This window comes from Phascolarctos cinereus, unplaced genomic scaffold (genome assembly GCF_003287225.1).
Source record: "Phascolarctos cinereus isolate Bilbo 61053 unplaced genomic scaffold, phaCin_HiC Scaffold_1;HRSCAF=81, whole genome shotgun sequence".
Lineage (NCBI taxonomy): Eukaryota > Metazoa > Chordata > Mammalia > Diprotodontia > Phascolarctidae > Phascolarctos > Phascolarctos cinereus.
Window position 1 is genome coordinate 288,065,466 of NW_027555514.1, and position 22,667 is coordinate 288,088,132.

The 22,667-nt window shown below is 59.0% G+C and overlaps 2 protein-coding genes across 6 annotated transcripts; both read left to right on the forward strand.

Annotated features, from left to right (window-relative positions):
- Positions 1 to 776: 776 nt before the first annotated feature.
- CHKB (choline kinase beta) lies at positions 777 to 4,569 on the forward strand. Of its 3 annotated transcripts, XM_020982846.2 has the most exons (11): positions 790 to 1,040; positions 1,202 to 1,310; positions 1,745 to 1,858; positions 2,125 to 2,258; positions 2,350 to 2,445; positions 2,718 to 2,776; positions 2,858 to 2,933; positions 3,057 to 3,165; positions 3,715 to 3,818; positions 3,946 to 4,027; positions 4,187 to 4,569. In XM_020982846.2, exons 1-11 carry the CDS (start codon positions 865 to 867, stop codon positions 4,277 to 4,279), a joined length of 1,152 nt encoding a protein of 383 aa, XP_020838505.1. In that variant the 5' UTR covers positions 790 to 864; the 3' UTR covers positions 4,280 to 4,569. The 3 variants fall into 3 exon arrangements, with proteins under 3 accessions (XP_020838506.1, XP_020838505.1, XP_020838507.1); XM_020982847.2 differs by lacking the exon at positions 3,715 to 3,818 and having other exon boundaries at positions 777 to 1,040; positions 4,187 to 4,274; XM_020982848.1 differs by lacking the exons at positions 790 to 1,040; positions 1,202 to 1,310 and adding an exon at positions 1,492 to 1,573.
- Positions 4,570 to 4,791: 222 nt separating this feature from the next.
- On the forward strand, positions 4,792 to 20,952 carry CPT1B (carnitine palmitoyltransferase 1B). Of its 3 annotated transcripts, none has more exons than XM_020982844.2 (19): positions 4,792 to 5,179; positions 7,485 to 7,644; positions 7,918 to 8,057; positions 8,390 to 8,567; positions 8,833 to 8,934; positions 9,098 to 9,235; positions 10,507 to 10,584; positions 15,821 to 15,928; positions 16,017 to 16,101; positions 17,143 to 17,338; positions 17,802 to 17,987; positions 18,150 to 18,255; positions 18,336 to 18,452; positions 18,749 to 18,913; positions 19,021 to 19,155; positions 19,244 to 19,396; positions 19,499 to 19,612; positions 20,106 to 20,198; positions 20,398 to 20,952. In XM_020982844.2, the coding sequence occupies exons 2-19, from the start codon at positions 7,504 to 7,506 to the stop codon at positions 20,476 to 20,478; spliced, it is 2,316 nt and encodes a 771-aa protein (XP_020838503.1). In that variant the 5' UTR covers positions 4,792 to 5,179; positions 7,485 to 7,503; the 3' UTR covers positions 20,479 to 20,952. The 3 variants fall into 3 exon arrangements, with proteins under 3 accessions (XP_020838503.1, XP_020838504.1, XP_020838502.1); XM_020982843.2 differs by lacking the exon at positions 4,792 to 5,179 and adding an exon at positions 5,233 to 5,942; XM_020982845.2 differs by lacking the exons at positions 4,792 to 5,179; positions 19,244 to 19,396 and adding an exon at positions 5,229 to 5,942.
- The last annotated feature ends 1,715 nt before the right edge of the window (positions 20,953 to 22,667 follow it).

Consider the following 22,667-nt stretch of genomic DNA (forward strand, 5'->3'; position numbering starts at 1 on the left):
ATGGTAAAGTGGATACAGCACAGGGCCCGGAGTTGGGAAGAGCAGAGTTCAAATCTGGCCTCAGACACTAACTAGTCACTGTACCGTTTACCTCAATTTCTCCTCTGTGAAACGAGGAGAAGGAAATGGCAAACCACTCCAATACCTTTGCCAAGAAGACCCCAGTGGGGTCATGAAGAATCTTGTTACTCGCACTGATATAGGGTGAATTCCATTCTTTACTGGTTCGTTTTGAGCTCAGGTCGTTTCCCTGGCCCGGAAGGAGGAAAGTAATGTCTTTGAGGGCAGGGGGCCCTCTCTGCCGCCCCAGCCTTGCGTGGGGTGCATGAGACTAAAGACTTGTAGAACAGAGCAGAACCGACCCCCTGCCCGTGCAGGGAGATCCCGCCCCATAGAACATCTCCGTCTGCCTGGCCCCCGGAGGGCAAGGGGCTGGGGCATAGCTGGGGGGCTCGGGACACACCCCACACACACACACCCCACACCCTCCCCGGCTCCGCAACTCCTCCGCCCCGCAGGAGCAGCGCGCGGCGCGGGAATGGCGGGGCCACGGAAGGGCGGGCAGCAGGGGTGCCAGCACGTCTCGTGCGGTTGGGACAGGTCCTCGCGGCCGCTGAAGGCCGGAGAAGCGGCTCTAACGGACCGGCCGGGCGCGGGCGGCCGTGGGGTGGGACGGGGAGAGAGCAGCCGAGCGGCCGCAGGGAGGCGCGGCCAGCGCAGGACCGGCGGCCACCAACCGAGGAGCCGGGGGCGGGGCCGAGAGGGGCGGGGCTGAGCGGCCGGGGTGGCCTATCAGGAGACGGCGCCGAAGGGAGCCGAGCCCGAGCGGAGGGAGCCGAGCGCAGCCCGAGCGAGGAGCGGACCATGGCGGCGACAGGAGGCGGGGCCCTGTCCGTGGGGCTCAAGTGGTTCAGGCGGGACCGGGTCAGATCTTCGATGAGCAAGGAGGGCGAGCTACGCGCCTGGCAGTGGTGTCGGGAGTACCTGGGTGGCGCCTGGCGCCGAGTGCGGCCCGACGAGCTGCAAATGAGTCGCATAAGGTGAGCGGGAGCCGGCCAGGGAGGGGGAGGAGCCTGGCTGGGGGCGGTGGCTGGGGGTCAGCGGGAGGGTCAGGAGATGGGGAGCGAGGGCGGGGGAGCGGGCATCTCGGAGCCGCAGTCTAAGCTGTCCTACGTGTCCATGTCCGTGTTCGTGTCCGCAGCGGGGGGCTCAGCAACCTGCTCTTCCGATGCTCTCTCCCGAAAGACATGCCCCTTGTCGGGGACGAGCCCCGGGAAGTGCTGCTGAGGGTCTATGGGGCCATTCTGCAGGTGAGCCGGGCCCGGAGGGGCGGAGCCTAAAGGGAAGAGGGCCGTGGGCGGGATGGACAGGGCCTGGGGGCAGCCATCCTGGAGGTGGGCGGGGCCCTAGGGAGAGGTGCGCCGGGGTGGGGCGGGCGTGCTGGAGGTGGGCGTGGCCATGGACCGGGTGGGCGGGGCCTGAGGGGAAGAGGGCTGTGGACCGGATGGACAGGATCTGGGGGCAGCCATCCTGGAGGCGGACGGGGGTCCTGGGGATGGGGCCCCGGGCCATGGTGGGCGGGGCTTGGGGAGAGAGGTGCTGCCAGGGGTGGGGTGGCCATGCTGGAGGTGGGCGGGGCCTGGAAGGAGAAAGGTGCTATCGGGGAGGGGCAGGATGCCCGGGGCACGTGGCGTGGCTGCGGGCAGGGAGTGGGCCTCTATCCCTTGTGTTCTCCCTCCCCCAGGGAGTGGACTCCCTAGTCCTGGAGAGTGTGATGTTTGCCATTCTGGCTGAGCGGCGCCTGGGACCTCAGCTTTATGGGGTCTTCCCCGAAGGGAGGCTGGAGCAATACGTTCCGGTACGAAGCCCCTCCCCTACTGCCTCTCCCCTCCCACCCTAACCCACCCTTAGTCCGAGTTCATTCCTTGAACCAACTTTTATTAAGTACGTTCTTTTGTGGCAAAAGGAGAGATAGGCCCAGCCCTCAAAGAGCTTCCATTCTCCTGGGAAGTCCTGGCCTCCTGCTCATAACCCAGCCTGGCCCTGATTGCCACGAGCCCCACCCCCACCCCCCTTCCCGGCTTCTGGCCTGGCTGCCACCCCCTGATAGGGTGCTGGGTACAGAGCCGGCCGCTTCGGACAGAGGAGCTGAGCGACCCTCGGACATCCGCCGAGATTGCCATCAAAGTGGCCCAGTTCCATCTAATGGAGATGCCCTTCAACAAGGAACCTCGGTGGCTATTTGGGACCATGGAGCGGTGAGAGGAGGCCATAGGGGAAGGGAGGTGGCTTCGGGAAGGAAGGGGACAGGTGGTCCCTGAGCCCCCTCTTCCCTTCCTTTGGGCTTAGATACATGAAGCAGATACGGGAGTTAACGCCTCCCAATGCAACCAAAGAAAATCTGGTGCAGACGTACCACCTGGAGGAAGAGATGCGCAAGCTGCGGTGGGCACTGGGCCCTAAGGGGAACCCCACCATGTGTGGCAGGGGAGGAGAAGTATCTGGGGAAAGGCTGTGGTCACCTTCCCCCCTTCCCCCTTCTTCCCCTCCTCCCTCTTTCTTCCCCGGGCTGCATGCCCCTCCGCTGTCACCCCCAAACAAGGCCCGTTCCTTGTCATCCCCAAGACAGAGAAGTGACCCTCTCTGGATTTGAGAGAGGGAGAGAACTCTGCCCTCCCCCCGGTCGAAGGCTTAGGCTTGCTGTCCCCCCACTGCAGGAAGCTTCTGGATTCAGCTTCTTCCCCTGTGGTATTCTGTCACAATGACATCCAAGAAGGTACCCGGTTAGGGGGAGAGGGGCAGGGGGAGGTCCTGGGCCTGTCCCTCAGCTGACGGCGGGTCTCCCTTCCCTACCCAGGGAACATCCTGCTGCTCTCGGACAAGGAGCCCAGACTTATGCTCATAGACTTTGAGTACAGCAGCTACAATTACAGGTAGGTGGAGCCCCACCCCAGGCTCTTCTCTCTCCAATCCTTCCCCCTTCTCCTCTTCCTCCTCTCCCCTCTCCCTTTCTCCCTCTGCCCTGTACCCACCTACCTTGCACTTCCTCCCCACAGGGGTTTTGACATCGGGAACCACTTCTGTGAGTGGATGTATGACTACAGCTATGAGGAGTCTCCCTACTTCCTGATAAAGCCTGGAAACTACCCCAACCGGGAGCAGCAGGTCTGTGGAGGCCCGGGGAGACAGGGCCATTCAGCCTGGGGTCTGTGCCCTGAAAGGGGCCGAGGGAGAGCTTGTCTTTGCTTTTTCATTTGTTTCTGGGCCTGGAGCTCCATCAGTTGCTGCAGCCCAGCACTTGGCTTCTACAGCCTCAAGGCTCTAGAGAGCTGGCTGAAGTGACTTGGCCAGGGTCACACAGCCTGACCAGCCTTTCTCTTTCTTTCTTTTTGGCCTTTTTGGTGAGGCAGTTGGGGTTAAGTGACTTGCCTGAGGTCACACAGTGTCATGTGTCTGAGGCCAGATTTGAACCCAGGTCCTTCTGACTCTAAGGCTGGAGCGCTATCCACTGAGCCACCTAGCTGCCCCTTGAGCAGCCTTTTTCAAAGGCCAAGTCTTCCAGCTGGCTTTCACAGTGCCTTGCACGTGGTAGGCAGGTCACAAATGCTGGTGGGTGGCTTGGCTTGGACTGGACCAGACCAGGGTAGACCAGGGACATGAATTGGCAGTGGGCCCTCCCAAAGTTCCCTGTTTCATGGGACCTCCCCATTGTAGCTTCATTTCATCCGAAATTACCTGTCAGTAATCCAGGGGGACAAGACTCCCTCCCCAGAAGAGCAGACCAAATTGGAAGAGAAGGTTCTGATGGAAGCAAACAGGTGAGGGCCTGGGGGCAGGGCAGAGCCCAAGGCCCAGAGCTGGGGGCTGGGAGAGATGGAAGGCAGGAGGGTCCAAGGGGAGCCAGCTTACCCAGCAAAACGAGATCTGTTCTGTGCCCACCCCTAGGTTTGCTCTGGCGTCCCATTTCTTCTGGGGACTGTGGTCCATCCTCCAGGATATCATGTCTACCATTGAGTTTGATTACTTGGTAAGCTCCTGGCTGGAGAATGTGGTATTGGAGCCCCCATTCTGGGAGTCTGAGGTTGGGGCTAGGGATGGGGGTTGAAGCCTCCTGTCCTGGGGTGTCGGGTGGGGGCTCCCCCAAGGAATCTTCAGCCTGGTGTCTTAGGTGGGCTTTCCTTCCCAGGAATACGCACAATCGCGCTTCCAGTTCTACTTCAGTCAGAAGGAGGAGTTGTGCTCTGGGGTGACCCCTCCTAACAGCCCTCCACCTCCCTGAGTCACTCCCCTGGTGGACACTGGAGTCTAAGGGACAGGATGGAGATGGAGGATGGAGTCAGAGGCCTGAGCTGTCCCCGTGGTGAGAATGGACCAAACCCAAAGGATCAGCTGACCTCAGAGCAGTGGGAAAGCCCAGCCTGTCTTGGCACCTAGACAGGAACTGTCCAGTCCTCCCCCAGGTGTGATCCCCAGGTGGGGAGACAGGCACAGGACCCTGGCCAGCCAGGGCAGCCACTTCTCCACTCACTACCTTCAGACCAATAAAGACTACCTGCTGCTGGCCTTGCCAGCTGGGCCTCATCTCTCCTTCTTCCATTGTTCCAAATGCTGGGTGATTTTGGAGGGGGCTGTGGACAGCTGAGGGCCTGGAGCCAGAGCCAATAGTGTAGACCTGAGAGCCTGGGCACCCCCCTAATGAAGGCTGCCTGGCAGAGGAGCCTGCTGGGCAGGGTGTGGGGAGTCCTGAAGGTCTGGGTACCCCCCTAGCCAGAGCCTGGGGTCCTGGAGCCCTGTGGACCCAACCCCCTAGGGTCCTAAGAGCCTGGGTGCCTCCTCAGGTCTGCTGGGGGGAGGGGCCCCACGCTGCGACCTTTCCCCCAGATTAGACTATTTTTAGGTTGGGTGGCAGTCCTCACGTGAGACACTCGCACCCCCTACACCTTCAGTCCCGGAGCCCAGGCTCGCCGGACAGCCTCAAGAGGCCCGGGACTGCTTGAGAGGGAGGGAGAGAGCCTGCGATCTCCGCCCCGAGATTTTCTAGACCCCCAATTTGGGAGCGGGTATCGGATTCCCAGTGGGGAGTGGGGCGGGGCTGGAGGCGGCAGCTGAAGGACGCTAGGGCACAGGCCAGAACCGCCAGGCCTCTTCCTGGAGTGGACCCCTGCCCCTAGGCCGAGCCGTGAGTACGGGGCAGCCCACGCGCCGGCGGAGGTGCCGAGGCTGGGGAGAGGGGCGGAAGGGCAACTCTCACCCAGTCTAGGAAGCGGCTGTCTGCCCAGGGGAGTGCGCAGGGACTCGGACCGGGTGTGGCGAGCTGGATTAGTGCCGACCTCCGGCGGAGAGCCCTCGACCCCTTCTGTGCACGCTCTAGGATGAGCCCCACGCCACTCGCGTTCTCCGGTCCCCACCGCTGCGCTGCCCCGTCCTCCCCTCCCCAAGTCCTACTTGTGGGGCAGCCTTCCCACCCACCCCCGCCCAAGCTCCCTGAGACCCCGTCCGCCCACGTTACGCCAGGTGATCAGACCTGGTTCCATGCTGGCCCCACTGTCCCACGTCCCTCCTCACCCCACGTGCCCCTGGGGGTTCGGTGCCTCCCCAATTCCTCTTAGTTCTTTGACGCCCCGCCCCTGGTTCTTGGCCTCACCCCCTTGGTCCAGTGGGGGGAATTCATTGAGGTGGTCCCGCCCTCATGAGTGGGTGGGGCCGTTGTGGTCCCGCCCTCTCGCGTGGGGCCCGTGGAACGGAGCGAGCAAGGGGCTCGAGGCTCGGCCGCCGTTGGCGGCTCGGGGCTGGCCATGGGGCGGAGGGCGGCCGGCCGGGGCCGGGGGCCAGGGCCGGGCCGGCGTCTGAGGGCGGCCCCACAGCCTCTGAGCCGAGCCCAGCGAAGCCCAGCCCAGCAAGCCCGGGCCGGCGGGCCTTGGGAGCCGGGATCGAGCTCCGTGGTGAGGGGCGAGATGGCGGCTGGGGTCTGGATCGGGGAGGGGGTCTGAGGGCCTGGGCTGGGGCCAAGGGTCTTGGGGACAGATGTGCCCACAACCTGGATTGGGGAGGGGTGTCTTAGAGGTGTCAGTGACCCCAGATAGGGAGGGGTATCTGAGACTGGATTGGGTGCCGGAATCATGGATCAGGGACCAGGTTTTCTGATACGTCCTGGATTGGGGGAGGGGGAGCCACGAAAGCTGTCAGGTTGGAAGTGAGTACTGGGTGGAGGGAGGGGAGGCTGCCATCGTTTGTGTAACTCAACACTGGAAAGGCTCAGAGGCTGCAAAAGTGGGTTCATTTCAGTCTCCCAAAGCAATGTTCATTGTGTGTGCCTGCTGTGAGCAGGGCTGGTGCAGTCCCGGGATGCAGGGACAGGTATGTCAGGGGCTCTGCGTGCAGTCCGGGAGCCCAGTGAAAAGGGGGAGGACCAGTAATGGAGCAACTGTGGCCTCAGGGATGCTGAGCCCTGGTCCAGGAGCACCAGGGAAGGAAGTTGGGCCTTGAAAGGAGAGGTGCCGGCAGTGAGAAAGTTCATTCCTGGCACTAGGTGGAAGCATGAGCAAAGGCCAGTTTGCCTGAACCATAGGGTAGGGAAGGAGGGGATGAAGGTTCGGGTGAGCTGTGGCTGCAATGTGGTCTGAATGTAGCCTGGGCTTTGTACGTAGTAAAGTATGTGGGAACCATTGAAGAATTTGGAGCAGAAGAAGTGAAGCGAGTGAGGGGATGCAAAAATTGCTGTTTGAAGGGCAGGAGGCTGGTGGTACGGAGGTATGGAGAGCTGGACTAGATCGGCCCGTGGCTGGGTTCCCCCTAGCTCCCCTGTCCTCCCCTCCCCAGGTTCTACCTGTGGGGCCTTAACTCATAGGAGGACTTCCACCTGGGGCTGATGGTGAGAAAGCGCTGGAAGGTGGAAAGGATGGATTTAGCAGCTGATTAGATTTGGGGGGCTAGGGGGTGGTTGTGGGGCACAGTGGCAGGCTTTGTTCAGTTTTAGGCTTGATAGGGACTAGACTTGTGACATCACTGGGAAATAAGGAACTCCCTGCTCTACCAATGCAGGCTGGCACCTTTTCTGCAACTTAGAGGCAGAGATTAAGTGACTTGCCCAGGGCCCTACAGCCAGGGTGTATAAGAGGTGGGTCAAGAACTCAGGCTCTGAGGCCAGCTCCCTGTTGGGCCAAGCTGAAATGAAGGAACTGGTCAGATAGAGTGGTCAAATGGGTGTGAATCTCTCAGGGGAGCAGTTTTTGTATGTGGGTGGAGATGAGATCACCAAGGGCAGGGACAGGGAACAGGCCCTGGGCCAGTTTTCTGGGGCACTTTGTTTAAGGAATGGGAAGTAGATGAGGATTCATCAAGGAATGGAAGAGGGCTTAGGGGCCCAGGCTCTGGTGTCCTCCTCAGCAGGACCCTGTCCCTCGCCTGGCTGCCTAGCCTCCGGTTAGCCACACATTGCTGGCCCCTGCCCCTTAAAGGTAGGCTTGCCTTCGTGTCCCCCAAAGGCCGCAGCTGCCCTCCAAGATGGCAGAAGCCCACCAGGCCGTAGCCTTCCAGTTCACTGTGACCCCTGAGGGGGTAGACTTCCAGCTCAGCCGAGAGGCCCTGAAGCATGTCTGCCTGTCTGGCATCAACTCTTGGAAGAAGCGCCTTATCCGCATCAAGGTGGGATCCCAGGCAGGGCCAGGGGAGGTGGGCCAGACTGCCACTCGCTTCCTCTTCAGCTCCAGGGTCCCCAGAGAAAAGGACGCAAGAGGGGGAAGGCCACTCTCCACTCATGCCCTCCTACCTGTCTGCTTCTGGGCTCCCAGATCACGACACCGCCCCCCTCTGTTGGTCCCTGCACTGGCCCCCTAGGGGCAGTGCTCCTGCCTCCCCAGTGTCTCTCCACTGGCCTGTCTCGTGATTCCCTGGTCCTTAAGAGCCCCGTCCCCACAGAACGGCATCCTCAGGGGCGTGTATCCTGGCAGCCCCACCAGCTGGCTGGCCGTTGTCATGGCAACAATGGGCTCCTCCTACTGCAATGTGGACATTTCCATGGGGATGATCTGCTTCGTCCGGAAGTATATCCCTGAGGGGTGAGGAGGCCGAGCCAGGGCCTGGAGGCTGGACTTGGGCGGGGCTGTGGGCAGTGGGCGGGGAGACAGAGCCCTCACGCTGCTGCTTGCTGTCTGGGCCACTTCACACCCTGGGCCTCAGTTTCCTCATCTGTTCAATGAGAGCCCTCTGTCCCTGGATGTGTGAGCCTCCACCTGTATCTAGAAGACTGGTCTCTTGGGGCACCTGGGCATCTCAGTCCAGAGCTCTGTGGGTTTGGGAAGGAAGGCACAGGTCGGGGATGGGGAAGGCCTCTGGAGAAGACTATGGAGTCGGCATCGTGTCCCAGCTCCTTTTTCCAATCCCTGGACAGATGCAGACCTTACCTGACCCTGCAGAGCCGAACGCTCATCAGCATGGGCATCTTCTCCACCGGAGTCTGGGTGACTGGCATCTTCCTTTTTCGCCAGACCCTGAAAATGCTCCTCACCTACCATGGCTGGATGTTTGAGTTGCATGGCCAGACCAGTCGGATCACCAAGATCTGGGCTGTGAGCAGGGCCTAGCCTGGGCTGGGGTTGGGGAGCCAGGAGGAGAAGGCACAAGGGGGGGAGGAGGGCCCAGGGGGAAGGAGGCCCAGGGGGAGGGAGGCCCAGGGGGAGGGAGGCCCAGGGGAAGAGAGGCCCAGGGGGAGGTCAACCGGAGAGTCTTAGGCCCTCGGGCCCCCATGGCTCCAAACCCATTTGGTTTCACTCTTGGCCTGGAATCCAGAGGCCTGGGGACTCCCCAACCCCCTAATCCTCTCATGACCTTCAGATCTGTGTCAGGCTCCTGTCCAATCGCCGACCTATGCTCTACAGCTTCCAGACTTCTTTGCCCAAGTTACCGGTGCCCAAAGTGGCAGCCACACTCAAGCGGGTGAGGGGCCTGGCCAGACAGGCCGCTGAGGTTTGGGGAAGGGAGCGGCTTGGATAGAGGGTGGGGCCGGTGCCTCCAGCCCCTGACCAGTCTCAGAGAAGGCAAGGCCTGGCATGGAGACAAGACCCCACCCTAATGAGAGCTTGGGGGGGGTGGGGGGAAGTACCTAGAATCTGTGAAGCCCTTGTTAGACGATGAGGAGTATTATCGAATGGAAGTGCTGGCTAAAGAATTCCAAGAGAAAACTGCTCCCCGGCTCCAGAAATACCTGGTGCTCAAGTCCTGGTGGGCGACCAACTATGTGAGTGCTCTCCCTCCTCCCCCCAGCTCTGCCCTCCCCATCTGGCTCTGGCCTTCCCACCTGGCTGTGACCTTCTCACCTTCTCCCCTCCTCCCCACCTGGCTCTGGCCTTCCCACCTGGCTATGACCTTCTCACCTTCTCCCCTCCTCTCCACCTGGCTCTGACCTTCCCACCTGGCTCTGGCCTTCCCACCTGGCTATGACCTTCTCACCTCTCCCTCCTCTCCAACTGGCTCTGGCCTTCCCACCTTCTCCCCTCCCCAGCTCTGCCCTCCCCACCTGGCTCTGGCCTTCCCACCTGGCTATGACCTTCTCACCTTCTCCCCTCCTCTCCACCTGGCTCTGACCTTCCCACCTGGCTTTGGCCTTCCCACCTGGCTATGACCTTCTCATCTTTTCCCCTCCTCCCCACCTAGCTCTGACCTCTCCACCTGGCTCTGGCCTTCCCACCTGGCTCTGGCCTTCTCACTTTCTCCCCTCCTCTCACCCAGCTCTGACCTCCCCCTCCTCTCTACCTTGTTCTGGCCTTCCCACCTGGCTGTGGCCTTCCCCCCTGGCTATGACCTTCTCACCTTTTCCCCTCCTCCCCACCTAGCTCTGCCCTCCCCACCTGGCTTTGGCCTTCCTACCTGGCTAGGACCTTCTCACTTTCTCCCCTCCTCTCCATCTGGCTCTGGCCTTCCCCCCTGGCTATGACCTTCTCACCTTTTCCCCTCCTCCCCACCTAGCTCTGACCTCCCCACCTGGCTCTGACCTCTCCACCTGGCTCTGGCCTTCTCACTTTCTCCCCTCCTCTCACCCAGCTCTGACCTCCCCCTCCTCTCCACCTTGTTCTGGCCTTCCCACCTGGCTCTGACCTTCCCACCTGGCTTTGGCCTTCCTACCTGGCTATGACCTTCCCACCTTCTCCCCTCCCCCAGCTCTGCCCTCCCCACCTGCCTCTGGCCTTCTCACTTTCTCCCCTCCTCTCACCCAGCTCTGACCTCCCCCTCCTCTCCACCTTGTTCTGGCCTTCCCACCTGGCTCTGGCCTTCCCACCTGGGTCTGATCTTCTCACTTCCTCTGACCTTCTCACCTTCTCCCCTTCTCTCCATCTGGCTCTGACCTTCCCACCTGGCTCTGACCTTCCCACCTGGCTCTGGCCTTCCCACCTGGCTCTGACCTTCTCACCTTCTCTCCTCCTCCCACCAGCTCTGCCTTCCCCACATGGCTCTGACCTCCCCACCTGGCTCTAGACTTCCCAACAGTTTTGACCTCCCCTTCTCCTATAGGTGAGTGACTGGTGGGAAGAATATATCTACCTTCGAGGCCGGAACCCCATCATGGTGAATAGCAACTACTATGTCATGGTAAGAGCTTCAGCCCTTGGGGGCTGGGGGAGGGGACGCCCCACAGCTTGACTCTGACCCTGATCTGCTTTCTGCAGCATGAGCTGGGGGCTCCCAAAGCCATAGTCAGGCTCTGCTGGTCAGTGGCATGGAGGTGGGATCCCAGCAGGGCCACTCCAGGGACCATGAAAGGCCCTGTGTACTATCCATGTCCAAAGAGCAGACAGGAGGATGTCAGGAAACTCCCTGAGGAGGAGCTGGAGGGTACTGGGGAAGAGCCTAGAAACCCAGGGCTAAGGTCAGGCTTTAAAGGGAGGTGAGACAGCCAGGGTCAGAGGTTAGTGTCTTCCCTTCTTTTGCGTCCTTCTTTGGTCCCAACTCTCACTGTGCCCCTAGAGTATTGTAAGAGGCTCCAGCCGGCCTCCTGGTCTCCAGTGCATCTGGGAGAACCCCACTGCCCAATAATCCTCCCCAAACCCAACCTGCCCAAGAATCTATGGGGGCTCTCCAGTGCTTACTGGCTAACATCTAAGCAACTGATTCTGGCATTCAAGGTCCCCGACCGACCCTTCCTCCTCTTCAACACAATGCCTCCACCACAGCCAGGTTGGGTCATTGGCCACGTGTCCTGCCTCCTGCCTGAAACGCCTTTTGAACTCTTCAGTACCTCGTCCACCTGTAGCCATCCTTCAGAGGCCGAGTCCACTGCCATGTCCTTTCTCAGACTCGGAGTGCATATCAGGCGGGTGGGCATGGAGTGATGTGCCGTGGCAGGCCAGGTTCATTGCTCCAGGGGGTAGCCTTGTCACTCCCCAAAGACTGGAAGCTTCTTAAGGGAGCCAGCCTAGTGCTGAGCGATGTCGGGATCCTGGCAGATAGTGAGTGGGTGAGAAATCCCTCCCCTTCCTGGCTGCTGCCTGGCGAGTTTGGGTCTCAATGGGGAAGGAAGTTTTCCAGGGCTTCATTCAGATGGATTCATCCGACCAGCACTGAGGGCCCACCAGTTCTGGGAAGTGAGATAAGGAGGTCAGAGGATGACGATGGGATCGCTGTTGCTCAGGCTTCTCAGTGACCCCCAAGGGGTTTTGTTGGGAGAGATACTAGAGTGGTTGGCCATGTTCTTCTCCAGCACATTTTACAGACGAGGAAACTGAGGCAAACAGGGTGAAGTGACTTGCCCAGGATCACACAGCTAGTATGTGTCTGAGGCTGGATTTGAACTCAGGAAGCTGAGCCTTTGTGACTCCAGGCCTGGTTCTCTCTCTACACTATGGCACCACCTAGCAGCCCCTAATCATAACAATGGCTAGCGTGTTTATGGCATTTTGGTGCAAAGCACTTAACATGAGGTAACTGGCTTGATCCTCACAGCAACCCTGGAAATCAGGGAGCTGTTATTAGCTCCGTTTTACTGATGAAGAAACTGAGGTAGAGATGAAGTACCTTGCCCAGGGTCCCCCAGCTAGTGGCTGAAGCCGGATTTGAACTCACGTCTTTCTGACAGCCAAGTCCAGCACTTCTACTCTACCATCCAAACCCCTCTGAAATATCTAAACAGCCCTTTCACCACCGTCCTGTGAGGTAGGTAGGTGGTGTTTTTACCCCCATTTTACCACTGAAGAAACTGAGGCAGGGAGAGGTTAAGAGGCAGGTTTTGAACTCTCGGCTCTTGCTGACTCAAAAGTGGAACACTCCAACCATTAGACAATGACAGAGCAAAGGAGGGACGGATGCAGCCAGAGTGCTCTAAGCCCTTTGATGAAGGAGATGATAACTTTTTTAGTGGGAATAACCAGGGAAGGCTTCTTAGAGGAGAAGGTGACTGAAGGAAGCCAAGGACTCGGAGGCCCAGGGAAGCCAACAGCACCATGGCATAGGGGGTAGGAGAGGCCAAGGCCCGGTCCAAAAGCAGATGCTGGGCTGGCTGGGCCGGGGGGCTTGTGAGATGGGATTGAGGGAGCCCCAAGGCTGGAGGTGTTGGCTGCAGGTGGCTTGGAGAGGGCCTTGAATGTCAAGCTATAGAATGTATATTTGGGGGCCAGGAGAGGGGCGTGGTCAGACCTTGGTTCTCTGCTGCGCACATAGTAAGCGCTTAATGCATTGTTATTCTTTCACGGGCCTGCTGGGGCTTGGGCAGCATGGATTTTGGGATGCAGTTGTAGGCATGGCAGAGGAAAGGGGCCGGAGGAGGCTGAGCTGGCCCTCTCCCCACCCTTGACGATTCCGTGGACTGAGCAAACAAGCAGGAGAATGTCCCGTGGCGGGGCCAGAGCTGCATCTTCTCTGCTGCACTCCACTGGTCTCTTGGCTTATGAATTTGGGCAGCTAAGGTTAAGAGGGGCTGGGACCACCCCAGAGTTCCTCCGGGAGACTGGCAGCCTGGTGCCATGGAATGAATGCTCAAATGCCACCTTCGCCTGACCTTCACCAGAGGTCCCTTTCAGCCCTAGCACTCTCATCCTTGGGTTTGGAACCTGAGGCGCTGAGAGGCCAAAGGTGTCACCAGCAGAGCTGTCCAAGTTGGGAGGAGGGCCAAGAATCCATTTTGGACATGCTTCCTACTTCTGTCCCAGGCCCTTGAGACTCCTCGTGTGCCTTCCTCCTAACCTCGTCAGTCCCTGCTCATCGAGGGGGTCCTACTGGGTGGCCTCAAGGTCCTTGGCAGTCTGGAGGTGGGAATGTGAATCAGAAAAGGGGAAATGCCGGGTGGGGAGAGACAACTTGACCAAGGAAATGGGCTGAGAGAAAGCAGAGAGGAAATGAAGAAAGCAACAGAGATGGGTGTCGAGGGGAGCCAGGAGGACAGATGGCACTAGAGAAGGCCAGAAACACAGGCCTGGAGGGAGGAAAGGAGTGATTTCAGTGAGCCGAGGAGGAGGAGAGAGGGAATGGTGTGTGGCTCAGGCCAGGACGGGGCTGAGGGAAGGAGACTCGTTGGGAGGAAGGCTTCCTGGACAGAACAACGCAGGAGGGAAGCAAAGGGCTGCCAGGACCAGGGCTAAGAGGTCTGCTAACCTGAGGGTGCCAGAGGCTGTTAGAATTGTAAGAGATAGCTGAAGGTGTTCAGCCAGGAGCCTGTAGCTTACCTTGGTCCCTGGGATTTCACACTGAGGCAAAAAGAAACCCTTGACCCTAGAATAACAGAATGGCACTGTCCAGTCCAAAATGAACAAAATCCACTCTGCCCCTCACCAGGCTACGGTGAGGGGGTAAAACATGCTTTTTTTGGGTGATGCATCTGCTACGTGCCAAGACAAAAGTGAAATGAGTGCCCTCCCTCAGAGAGCTTCCTTTCTAAAGGGAGCTCCTGGGTCAAACTCGTCCGCTGCCCCCCGCAGCGCCTCTCTTGCCAATCTCAGTCCTCACTCTACTGGTCAGCCACATTCACGCCTGTGGTCCACCTCTCCTCCTGGATAGCCTTTTCTATCTGGGCCTTCGTGACACTACTCTCTCCTGGTTCCCCAGCCTACCTGACCCCTCCCATTAGTCTTGACTGGTTCATCCTTCAGAACATGTCCTCAAATGGTGGGTGCTTCCCAGAGTCCTGTGCTAAGCCTCTTTCTACACTGTGCTGTTGTTTATTTCCTTGGGTTTAATTATCATCTGTCTCTGAGCGGATGACATCCCCATCATCGCTCCCGGCTCTCTGCTGGGCTTCAAGCGCCAATCACCTATTTGACATCTCAAACTCAGACGTCCAGAGCACATCGTTCTTCTTTCCCCCCTTCACCTCCACGTGGCCAACTGGTAGCCAAATCTCGCCCTCCCACCTTCACGACGCGGCTCCTGCCGGACACTTTCTCGCCACTCCCAGAGTTCCTTCCTCCTGTCCCTGCCTCAAGTCTTCTTTCTCCAGTTCGTCGATGTGGGGGCCAAGGTGACTTGCCCTATGCACCCGTCTCACCACGTCGCCCAGCTCAGTCACTGGCCTCCAGTGGCACTGCCTCTGGCCGCTGCAGTCCAATAGAAACTCCCCTGCTTGGTTTCGCCACCTGGCCCCAACCTGTCCTTCCAGCCACATTGGACGTCGCTTCCTCTCCTGAAGGGTGTGATCTAACCAAACCAACCTTTTTCCCGTACCTCGCACACGCCACTCCACCTGTGCCTAGAACACCTCGGCCTCGGACGAGACCCCGTTCTCGGCACGAGGCCTTTCCTGATCCCCCCCAGCTGGTGGCAGCCTCCTTCCTAAAACACTGGCTCATGTTCAGCCACCTGGTGTTTCTCTAGTTCTCAGTCGATTTAGGCCATGTTTGCTTATCTGGGCATGACTTACCTCCCCTCTGCCCTCCCTCCCCACCTCCGTGGGAGGAGGGACTGTTCTCATCCTTTGTACACGTCCTCAGTGCCTACCTAGCACCGGGCCTGGCACACAGGTGATGGTCACTAAGTGTTTGTTGATTGATTCGTGGCTCCACATAAATACAGAAAAAATAGATGCAAGATGAATGCAAGGTGGTTTGGGGGAGGGAAGGCACAAAGAACTTGAAGGCAAACAGGAGCAGAAAGGAGGCGAGGTGACCTGACCCTAACCCTGAATGTGCACACCAGGGGAGGGCAGAATAGGGACTTGATGGTCATTGGCTGAATCTTCAGATAACCGATTGACGCAGTGAACAGCTGGGAGCCGCTCTAGATTGTTGAGCAGGGGAGCGACATGATGAAATGAGTGTTTGATGAAGATTGTTCTTGGAAGGGCTGGCAGGGTGGGTCAGGAATTGGCGGTAATTAGCGGGTTCCAACTTTTCTCAGCACTTCCTTTGCACCTTCCTATGTAAGGTCACCTATTCTTATAGTGTAAGATGTTGATTACGGCTTTATAGCCCTTTGGCCTTGTCTCTGGTCCCCTGAGTCAACAGCGAGCAGCCTTGGGACAGGAACCATCCCTGCTGTATGCTCTGTATCCCTGTATGTAGGTTTATTTGATATGTGTTTAATTAGCACAAGGGAGGCTGAATTTAGAGCTGAAAGAAACCATCTGGCCAAGGCCCTGGCTTTTCCAGGGGAGTAAACTGAGGCCCAGAGAGGGGGAGGGTCTAAGTAGCCAACTTGAACAGATTTGGAACCAGGTCTTCTGGCCCCGGACCCTTTGGGGGTCCTTCCCCTCTCCCCACACTGAACGGAAGGACGTCTAGAGCAGGACCACCAGGAATGGAGAAAAAGGAGCCATTTGGAGAGCCGCTTCCCCGGAGGGCTGTATGGGCTCCCCCCACCCCACCACTCTGGCCCCATGGCTCTGCTCCTCCTCTCTCTCCAGGATTTTATACTGACCAGTCACACCAACGTTCAGGCAGCTCGACTGGGCAACGTGGTTCACGCCATGATCATGTATCGGAGGAAGCTGGACCGCGAGGAGATCAAGCCTGTGAGTGTGGCCCCAGGGGCAAGGGCTAGGGCCAGCGGGCACCTCCACGGGCCCTGAAGTCTGCCCCCCTCCTGGGCCTGTCCCACAGGTGATGGCCCTCGGCATTGTGCCCATGTGTTCGTATCAGATGGAGAGGATGTTCAATACCACCCGAATCCCTGGCAAAGAAACAGGTACCCAGTGCTGGCTTCTCTGCTGCTGCAGGTCACGGGCCCCCAAGTGCCCCCTCCAAGCCCGAGCAGCTTTGAGTCCCTTGGCCTCTGAGGACCGGGGCACTCTCCGAGCCTGGCCACGAGCCTGTCCCGTCACTCCCTCCACTCCCTGAGTAGGGCCTAGGTTCGTGTCAGATGGCAGACCCTGAATGCCTGCACAGTGGCAAAATCCAGGCCTGGGGGTGGGGGGAGGGCCGGGAATGAAGGAACAAATGGGGAGAGAAGAGCATGAAGAACTTACTGTGTGCCAGTCATCATTTTAAGTTTGGGACACACAAGCACAAGGCAGTCACTCTCCTCAGGAAGCTTACATTCTAATAGGGGAGGGGTGACCAGGGACAGAGAGCAAGCAGTGAGGCCCATTTAAGGGTCCAGGGGTAGGGAGAGAAAGGATCAGAGGATCACCTTAGAAAAGGCTGGTGTAGACTTTGATGGCCTTAGCTTGTCAGGGAAGCTAGAATATGGAAGGAGAGCGGGGGACCCAGGGAAGGGCCAGCCAGTCCTACCTGGGTGTGGTAGTAAAAGGGTTTGAATGCCAGATTAGGAAGCCTAGGTCTCAGGAGTCATGAGGAGTGGTGAGAGCCCCTGATGTAGACAGGACAGTGGGGGGATGAACATAGTGGGAGGGGGATGTGACCTTGACAGCAGCAGCAGCGGCGGTTTGGTGTGGAATGGCTGGGAGAGGGCGGTAACAGAGGAAGCTAACTATGGACTTAAGTTCTCAGCAGAGTCTCTGTTGGCGCTGGCTTGGACTAGGGGCACAGAAGTTCGTGGAGAATAGATTGTTCTATGCATGGCTGTGGTGCGGCAGGGGAGGAGGGCCAAAGCTACAGGTTGGAGGATTCGCCCAAAGGCGCTGTCTGTGTTCCATTCTGCCCCCTCCTGTCCCCAGTTCTCCAGGCTTGAATCCTCTACCCTTGCAGGTAGCTGGCAGCTGGCCCCATGCGGGTGCAGCGACGCTGCCTTGCCTGCCCCAGTAACCTCCAGCTCCCCTGCCCCCAGACGTGTTGCAGCACCTCCTCGACAGCAGGCATGTGGCTGTCTACCACAAGGGCCGCTTCTACAAGGTCTGGCTCTACCAGGGCTCCCAGCTGCTCAAGCCTCGGGACCTCGAGATGCAGTTCCAGAGGATCTTGGATGACTCTCGTCCCCCCCTGCCTGGCGAGGAGAAGATAGCGGCCCTCACAGCTGGGGGCAGGTACTGGAGCTGGGAAGGCCTCCCAGCCCAGGGGGAGGGCAGGCCCTGGACAAGAGGGGCTGGGCCTTGAGGGAGGTAACAGGGTACGCCACCCTGAAGACTGCAGGGAAAGGCGGGCAGCAGTGGAATGGGGGGGAGTTCCCCAGAGCTCAGGTGCACGTGGGCTTATCTGAAGATGATGCCTCTGCCAGCTCTAACTGCCTGAGTCCTGGGAGGAGCCCACTCCCCCCACCTCTGTGCATGCAGCCCCATGGTAGGAGGGCAGGAGAGCTGAAGGGGGTAGAGTGCCTGGGTTCTCCTCCTTGCTGAGTGACCCTGGACAAGTCACTTTCAAGCCCCTCTCAGGAAAGGAGAAGTTGGAGGAGCCATTCAGCTCTTAAGTGGGTGTTCCCACGGTGCTCCCCATGCCTCAAGTGAGCATAGGGGCCCCCACATCCCACCTGATGCCTCCATGGTCTCCCAGGGTGCAGTGGGCTGAGGCACGCCAGGCCTACTTCAGCACAGGAAAGAATAAGGCCTCCTTGGACGCTATCGAGAAGGCGGCCTTCTTTGTGACCGTGGATGAGGAGGCCCAAGGCTATGACCCTGAGGATGAGGCCAGCCTCAGCCTCTACGGGAAGGCTCTGCTGCATGGCAACTGCTATAACAGGTGCTGCCCCCACCCTCCTTTCCCACTGGCCTGCTCCGGGCCACCCTGGCCTCCAGCCCCTCACCTCCCTCCTTTCCCACCCCCTCCTCTTCCCTGTCTCCCTCTCCCCCGTTGCCTGCTCTGGACCTACCCTGTCTCTGCCTGTCCCTTTCTGACACCCAGGTGGTTTGATAAGTCCTTCACCCTCATTGCTTTCAAGAACGGCAAACTGGGCCTCAACACTGAGCATTCGTGGGCAGACGCGCCTATTATTGGGCACCTTTGGGAGGTAAGGAGGCCCGGCCCGGCCCGGGGAGGTGATGGAAGAGGGCTGTCTCGGCTGTATTCCTCAGACCACCCCCTTTGCAGTTTGTGTTAGCCACAGACATCTTCCACCTGGACTACGCTGACTCTGGCCATTGCCAGGGCAAGCCTAACCACAGCCTGGCCCCACCTCAGAGGCTGCAGTGGGAAATCCCTGAGGAGGTAAACGGGAAACGGGGGAGGGGCGCGAAAGGGCTCTCAGGATCTGTGCCCCCCCACCCCCTGCTCAGCAGCACCCCCACCCCTCAAGGAATCCGGGCTGTCTGGCCAGGACAGAAGCTGAGGGCTTCCCTGGGGCCACCACTGCCTCCTCTCACTTCATCTCCATGAGGAAGCAGCGGGTGGGGGCCACACACTTTCCCTCCTTTCCCTCCCTGCCCTGGCCCTCTTCGGAGCTGGGACCTGGCCCAGATGTGGGCTGAGGGGGGGCTCAGCTCTTGCCTCGGTTTGCCACCCAGTGCCAGAAGATCATCGAGAGCTCCTACCAGGTGGCCAAGGCCCTGGCAGACGATGTGGAATTGTACTGCTTCCAGTTCCTGTCCTTCGGCAAGGGCCTCATTAAGAGGTGCCGCTCCAGCCCCGATGCCTTCGTGCAGATTGCCCTGCAGCTGGCCCACTTCCGGGTAAGAGCCCACCCTACCCCCGGGCAGCTGCGGTTGGGTGGATCGGTTGAGGGAGAGGGGCCGGCCGCTGCCTGGGAAGGGCACCCCGACACTTCCCCTCGCTCTAGGACAAAGGCAAGTTCTGCCTGACCTATGAGGCCTCGATGACACGGATGTTTCGGGACGGCAGGACAGAAACCGTGAGATCCTGCACCGCTGAGGCCATGGCCTTCGTCCGGGCCGTGTCGGACCCGGCGTACATGGTGAGCGCCTGCCTGGGCGGGGAGCGAGGGGTCGGGGCCTCCCCGGGAGGTCTAACTGGCCCCTCCGTCCTATGCCCCACCCTCGCAGAAGTCAGACCTCCAAGATCTCTTCCGCAAAGCTGCGGAAAAGCACCAAAACATGTACCGCCTGGCCATGACCGGAGCTGGCATTGACCGGCACCTCTTCTGCCTGTATATAGTCTCCAAGTACCTGGGCCTCTCCTCCCCCTTCCTGGCCCAGGTGAGTGACCTCTGGGAAGCTCTGCAGGGGAGGTGCTTTGGAGCTTCCACTTCTCCCCCTCCCATGCTGTCCATCCTCACCCTCCCCTCCCCCCTGCCTCAGGTCCTCTCAGAACCCTGGCGACTCTCCACCAGCCAGACAGCCCAGTTCCAAATCCGCATGTTTGACCCAGAGAAGTATCCCAACCACCTGGCAGCCGGAGGGGGCTTTGGCCCAGTGAGTGACCCACCAGGGACTGGGGGTGGGGGTGGGGGGGGTCTGTGCTCAGCGGCAGGCAGCCACTCCCAGAAGGGTGCAGGCCCCTTCCTGCTCCAAAATGGCGGTCTCTAGGCACTGGCCTGCCCACACACCATCCTCTCCCCTTTCCTAGCCTGAAACATTCGCTGTCCATCAGTCTTTGGGCTTCGACTTGAAATGCAGGGGCACTGCCTCCAGAAGGCTCCTCTTAAAATGGTGTGGCATCGCCTGAGCCGGGCAAGGGCAGGAGGACTGGTTCTCTTCTGTTGATATTGTCCCATTAGCTAGCTCTCTCCTTGGAAGCAGGATGTGGGAGTGTTGGCTGGGGCATCTCCACCAGTGGGGACACTTGAGGACCCTGGCTCCCAGGGAGGCGGCGGGCTGGAAGCTGGGGCTGCTCCTGCAGGCGTGGGCTGTGGCCAGGTGGGGGCCAGCCCGATTTCTAGCCCACAGGTTTCTCGTCTCCGTCCAGGTAGCTGATGATGGGTATGGGGTCTCTTACATGATCGCTGGTGAAAACACCATCTTCTTCCACGTCTCCAGCAAATTCTCAAGTTCAGAAACCGTGAGTTCAGTAGCAAGCCTGACGTGTGGCAGCTGGGGGGTGGGCAGTAGGGGCCCCGCGGGCCCTGAGGAGCGTGGGGGCCCAGACGTGCCGCACCTGCACTGGGATGGGCAGTGCACGTGAGGGGTTAGGAAACGGCTGCGGGCGCTTGGCGAGCCTAGGGCCTGCCTTGCAGTGACGGGGAGCTCTGCCCCTACAGAATGCCCAGCGCTTTGGGAACCATATCCGCCAGGCCCTTGTGGACATCGCTGCTCTTTTTGAGCCTCCTCCCCCTAAGTAGGCAGCTGAGACTGGAGAAGGTGGCCAGCTGCCCTTCCCGTTGCCCCTGTCCCCAGTGGCAGGAAGGGAGGGGCCCGTGGCCAGCTCCCAGCGATAGGTGGGCGGCCGGAGCCCCTGCGCACGCCTCAGAGACGAGGCCCCTGTGTCCACCTGGCCAGACACTGTCCCTTGACAATAAGGCACGGGAGGCTGGGGTGGTGGGGGTGGGAACAGAATTTGTATTTTTTTGTCAGTAGATGTTAATAAAAGTAAGGCTCTTTGTGCAATTCTGTCCTAACCGCTAGGTAACAGACTTTGGTTTCTGTATTGTGTGTGAGCTGAGCACCTTGGGGGATCAGTCTCCATGGGACAGCGGGGTGGGGAGGATGGGGCTGAGATGAGGAGACTGAGGGGACTCGTGGCCCATCCCTGGATAGGCCCCCAGGACCGAGTGTGTGCTAGGGTGTCCGTGGTTACACGTTCAATAAAAACACATGTTACAGAACACTCCCCTGTCTGCCTCCTCGTGTTTGTGCTCTGCCCGTGGCCCGTGGCCATCTGTCCCCTGGCCTGGGCCCATAGACAGGACCTTTGAGACTCTGCTCTTGGATTCAGAAAGGGTCCGGACTGATATAGAAAGACAGTGTGCTCATGTCTACACATGTAGAACCTATATCGAATTGCCTTCTCGATGAGGAGGGAGGGGAGGAAGGGAGAGAGAAAATTTGGAATTCAAGTTGAAAAAAAAATGTTAAAAATTGTTTTTACGTGTAATGGGGAGAATAAAATATTAAATGATTAAAAAAAGACAGAGTCCAGACCTCAGCTGTCCTGTGGGTCCCGTGAATAAAAGAACCTTGGAGGCAAAGGACAATCTCTTCTCATTCTTTCCCTCATCTTCTTTTGGAAGCCAGGCAGATTTCTGGGCTGCTTAGGTGTGGGCAGAGTGCCCGTAACCTCCCATTAACGGAGGGCTCAGAAGTCTGTGTGGGATGGGGACCCAAGTGGGACATCCTGCAGCCCCAGAGAGGCAGGAAGAGGCCTGGAGGAGCTCTGGGCCAGGGAAACTTGAGGGAAGGACTAGGTGAACACGGGGGGCTGCCTGGTCTGGGACTGGGGAGTGGGCTTTGATGTGCAGGTCTGATTACTTTCCCTGGCATGGTATTTCTGAGGCTGGAGTCCTTTTTCCCCTTTAAGTCCCAGAAAAGCCACTTGTATGGTCTAAGACTGGTGGAGGGAGGGAGGAAAGTGCATTTTGGAAACCTGGGGTGAGATACAATGGCAGCAGGGAGAGAAGGTAGGCGGTAATGAGGGGATGCAGAGATTCTTAGAAGTGTGCAAAACTCTGGGCTCATAAGGGAAGGGCCCAGGAGGGCCCAGTTCAGAGAAGCTGGGACTCAGAGGGCGGCTGCAGCAGCTTGGAGAGACACCGAGGGGAAGGAATGGGGACCTCAGCCCTGAGCCCATGCATTTATTAAGCACCGTTGTGTACCAAAGACAAAACCGAACCATCCTAATGCTGAAGGTGCTTGGGACCAGGTCTGCAAAGATAACCGATGCCATCCAAGCTGAGGAGGTCTCCAAATGAAGTAGAGAGAGGAGGGAGCCCAGGACATGTTCCTGGGGGCCCCCCAAGATAAGGTTCCAGCAAGGGACAGTCAGACAGGTAGGAGGTCACAAAATCCCCAGTGTCAGAGGCTGGCTCTGCAGGATTCCAAGGATGAGAATGAGCCCCAGGATCTTTTTGGGGAGGGCTTTCTCCTTCCCTGCGATGGTGACTTGTTTAGGCAGGAGACAAGGAGAGAGGGGGCCTTCACGGGCCTGGGAAGAAGCAGCAAGACGGAGTAACAGCGGCTGCCCTTTCTGGCCAGCTTTCAGGTTTGGGGGGTGCCTTGGATGCACCTCCCAAGAGGTTACCATCTCCCCAGCTTGTTGGCTAGTCATGTCTGTCTGACTCATTTGGGCTTTTCTTAGCACAGCTATTGGGGTGGTTGGCCATTTCCTTCTCCAGCTCATTTTACAGATGAGGAAGCTGAGGCAAACAGGGTGAAATGACTTGCCCAGGGTCACACAGCACGGGAGTGTCTGAGCAGGAGGCCAACCCAAAACCACTCTGGACCCTCATCTGACAGTGGAGGAAACCAGGGAAGCCCACAGCTTGTAGCAGAGGGGTGCTGTTTGTCCTTCATTCTCGAGAAGGACCATGACATC

Excerpts from the sequence above, each read along its gene's own strand:
- CPT1B (XM_020982844.2), top strand. The coding sequence starts at position 7,504 with ATGGCAGAAGCCCACCAGGCCGTAGCCTTCCAGTTCACTGTGACCCCT. Across the intron at positions 17,988-18,149 it reads CATGGCAACTGCTATAACAG|GTGGTTTGATAAGTCCTTCA; the intron begins GTGCTGCCCCCA and ends TCTGACACCCAG. Across the intron at positions 20,199-20,397 it reads AATTCTCAAGTTCAGAAACC|AATGCCCAGCGCTTTGGGAA; the intron begins GTGAGTTCAGTA and ends CTGCCCCTACAG.
- CHKB (XM_020982846.2), top strand. The coding sequence starts at position 865 with ATGGCGGCGACAGGAGGCGGGGCCCTGTCCGTGGGGCTCAAGTGGTTC. Across the intron at positions 2,934-3,056 it reads TACAGCAGCTACAATTACAG|GGGTTTTGACATCGGGAACC; the intron begins GTAGGTGGAGCC and ends TCCTCCCCACAG. Across the intron at positions 3,819-3,945 it reads GTTCTGATGGAAGCAAACAG|GTTTGCTCTGGCGTCCCATT; the intron begins GTGAGGGCCTGG and ends GCCCACCCCTAG.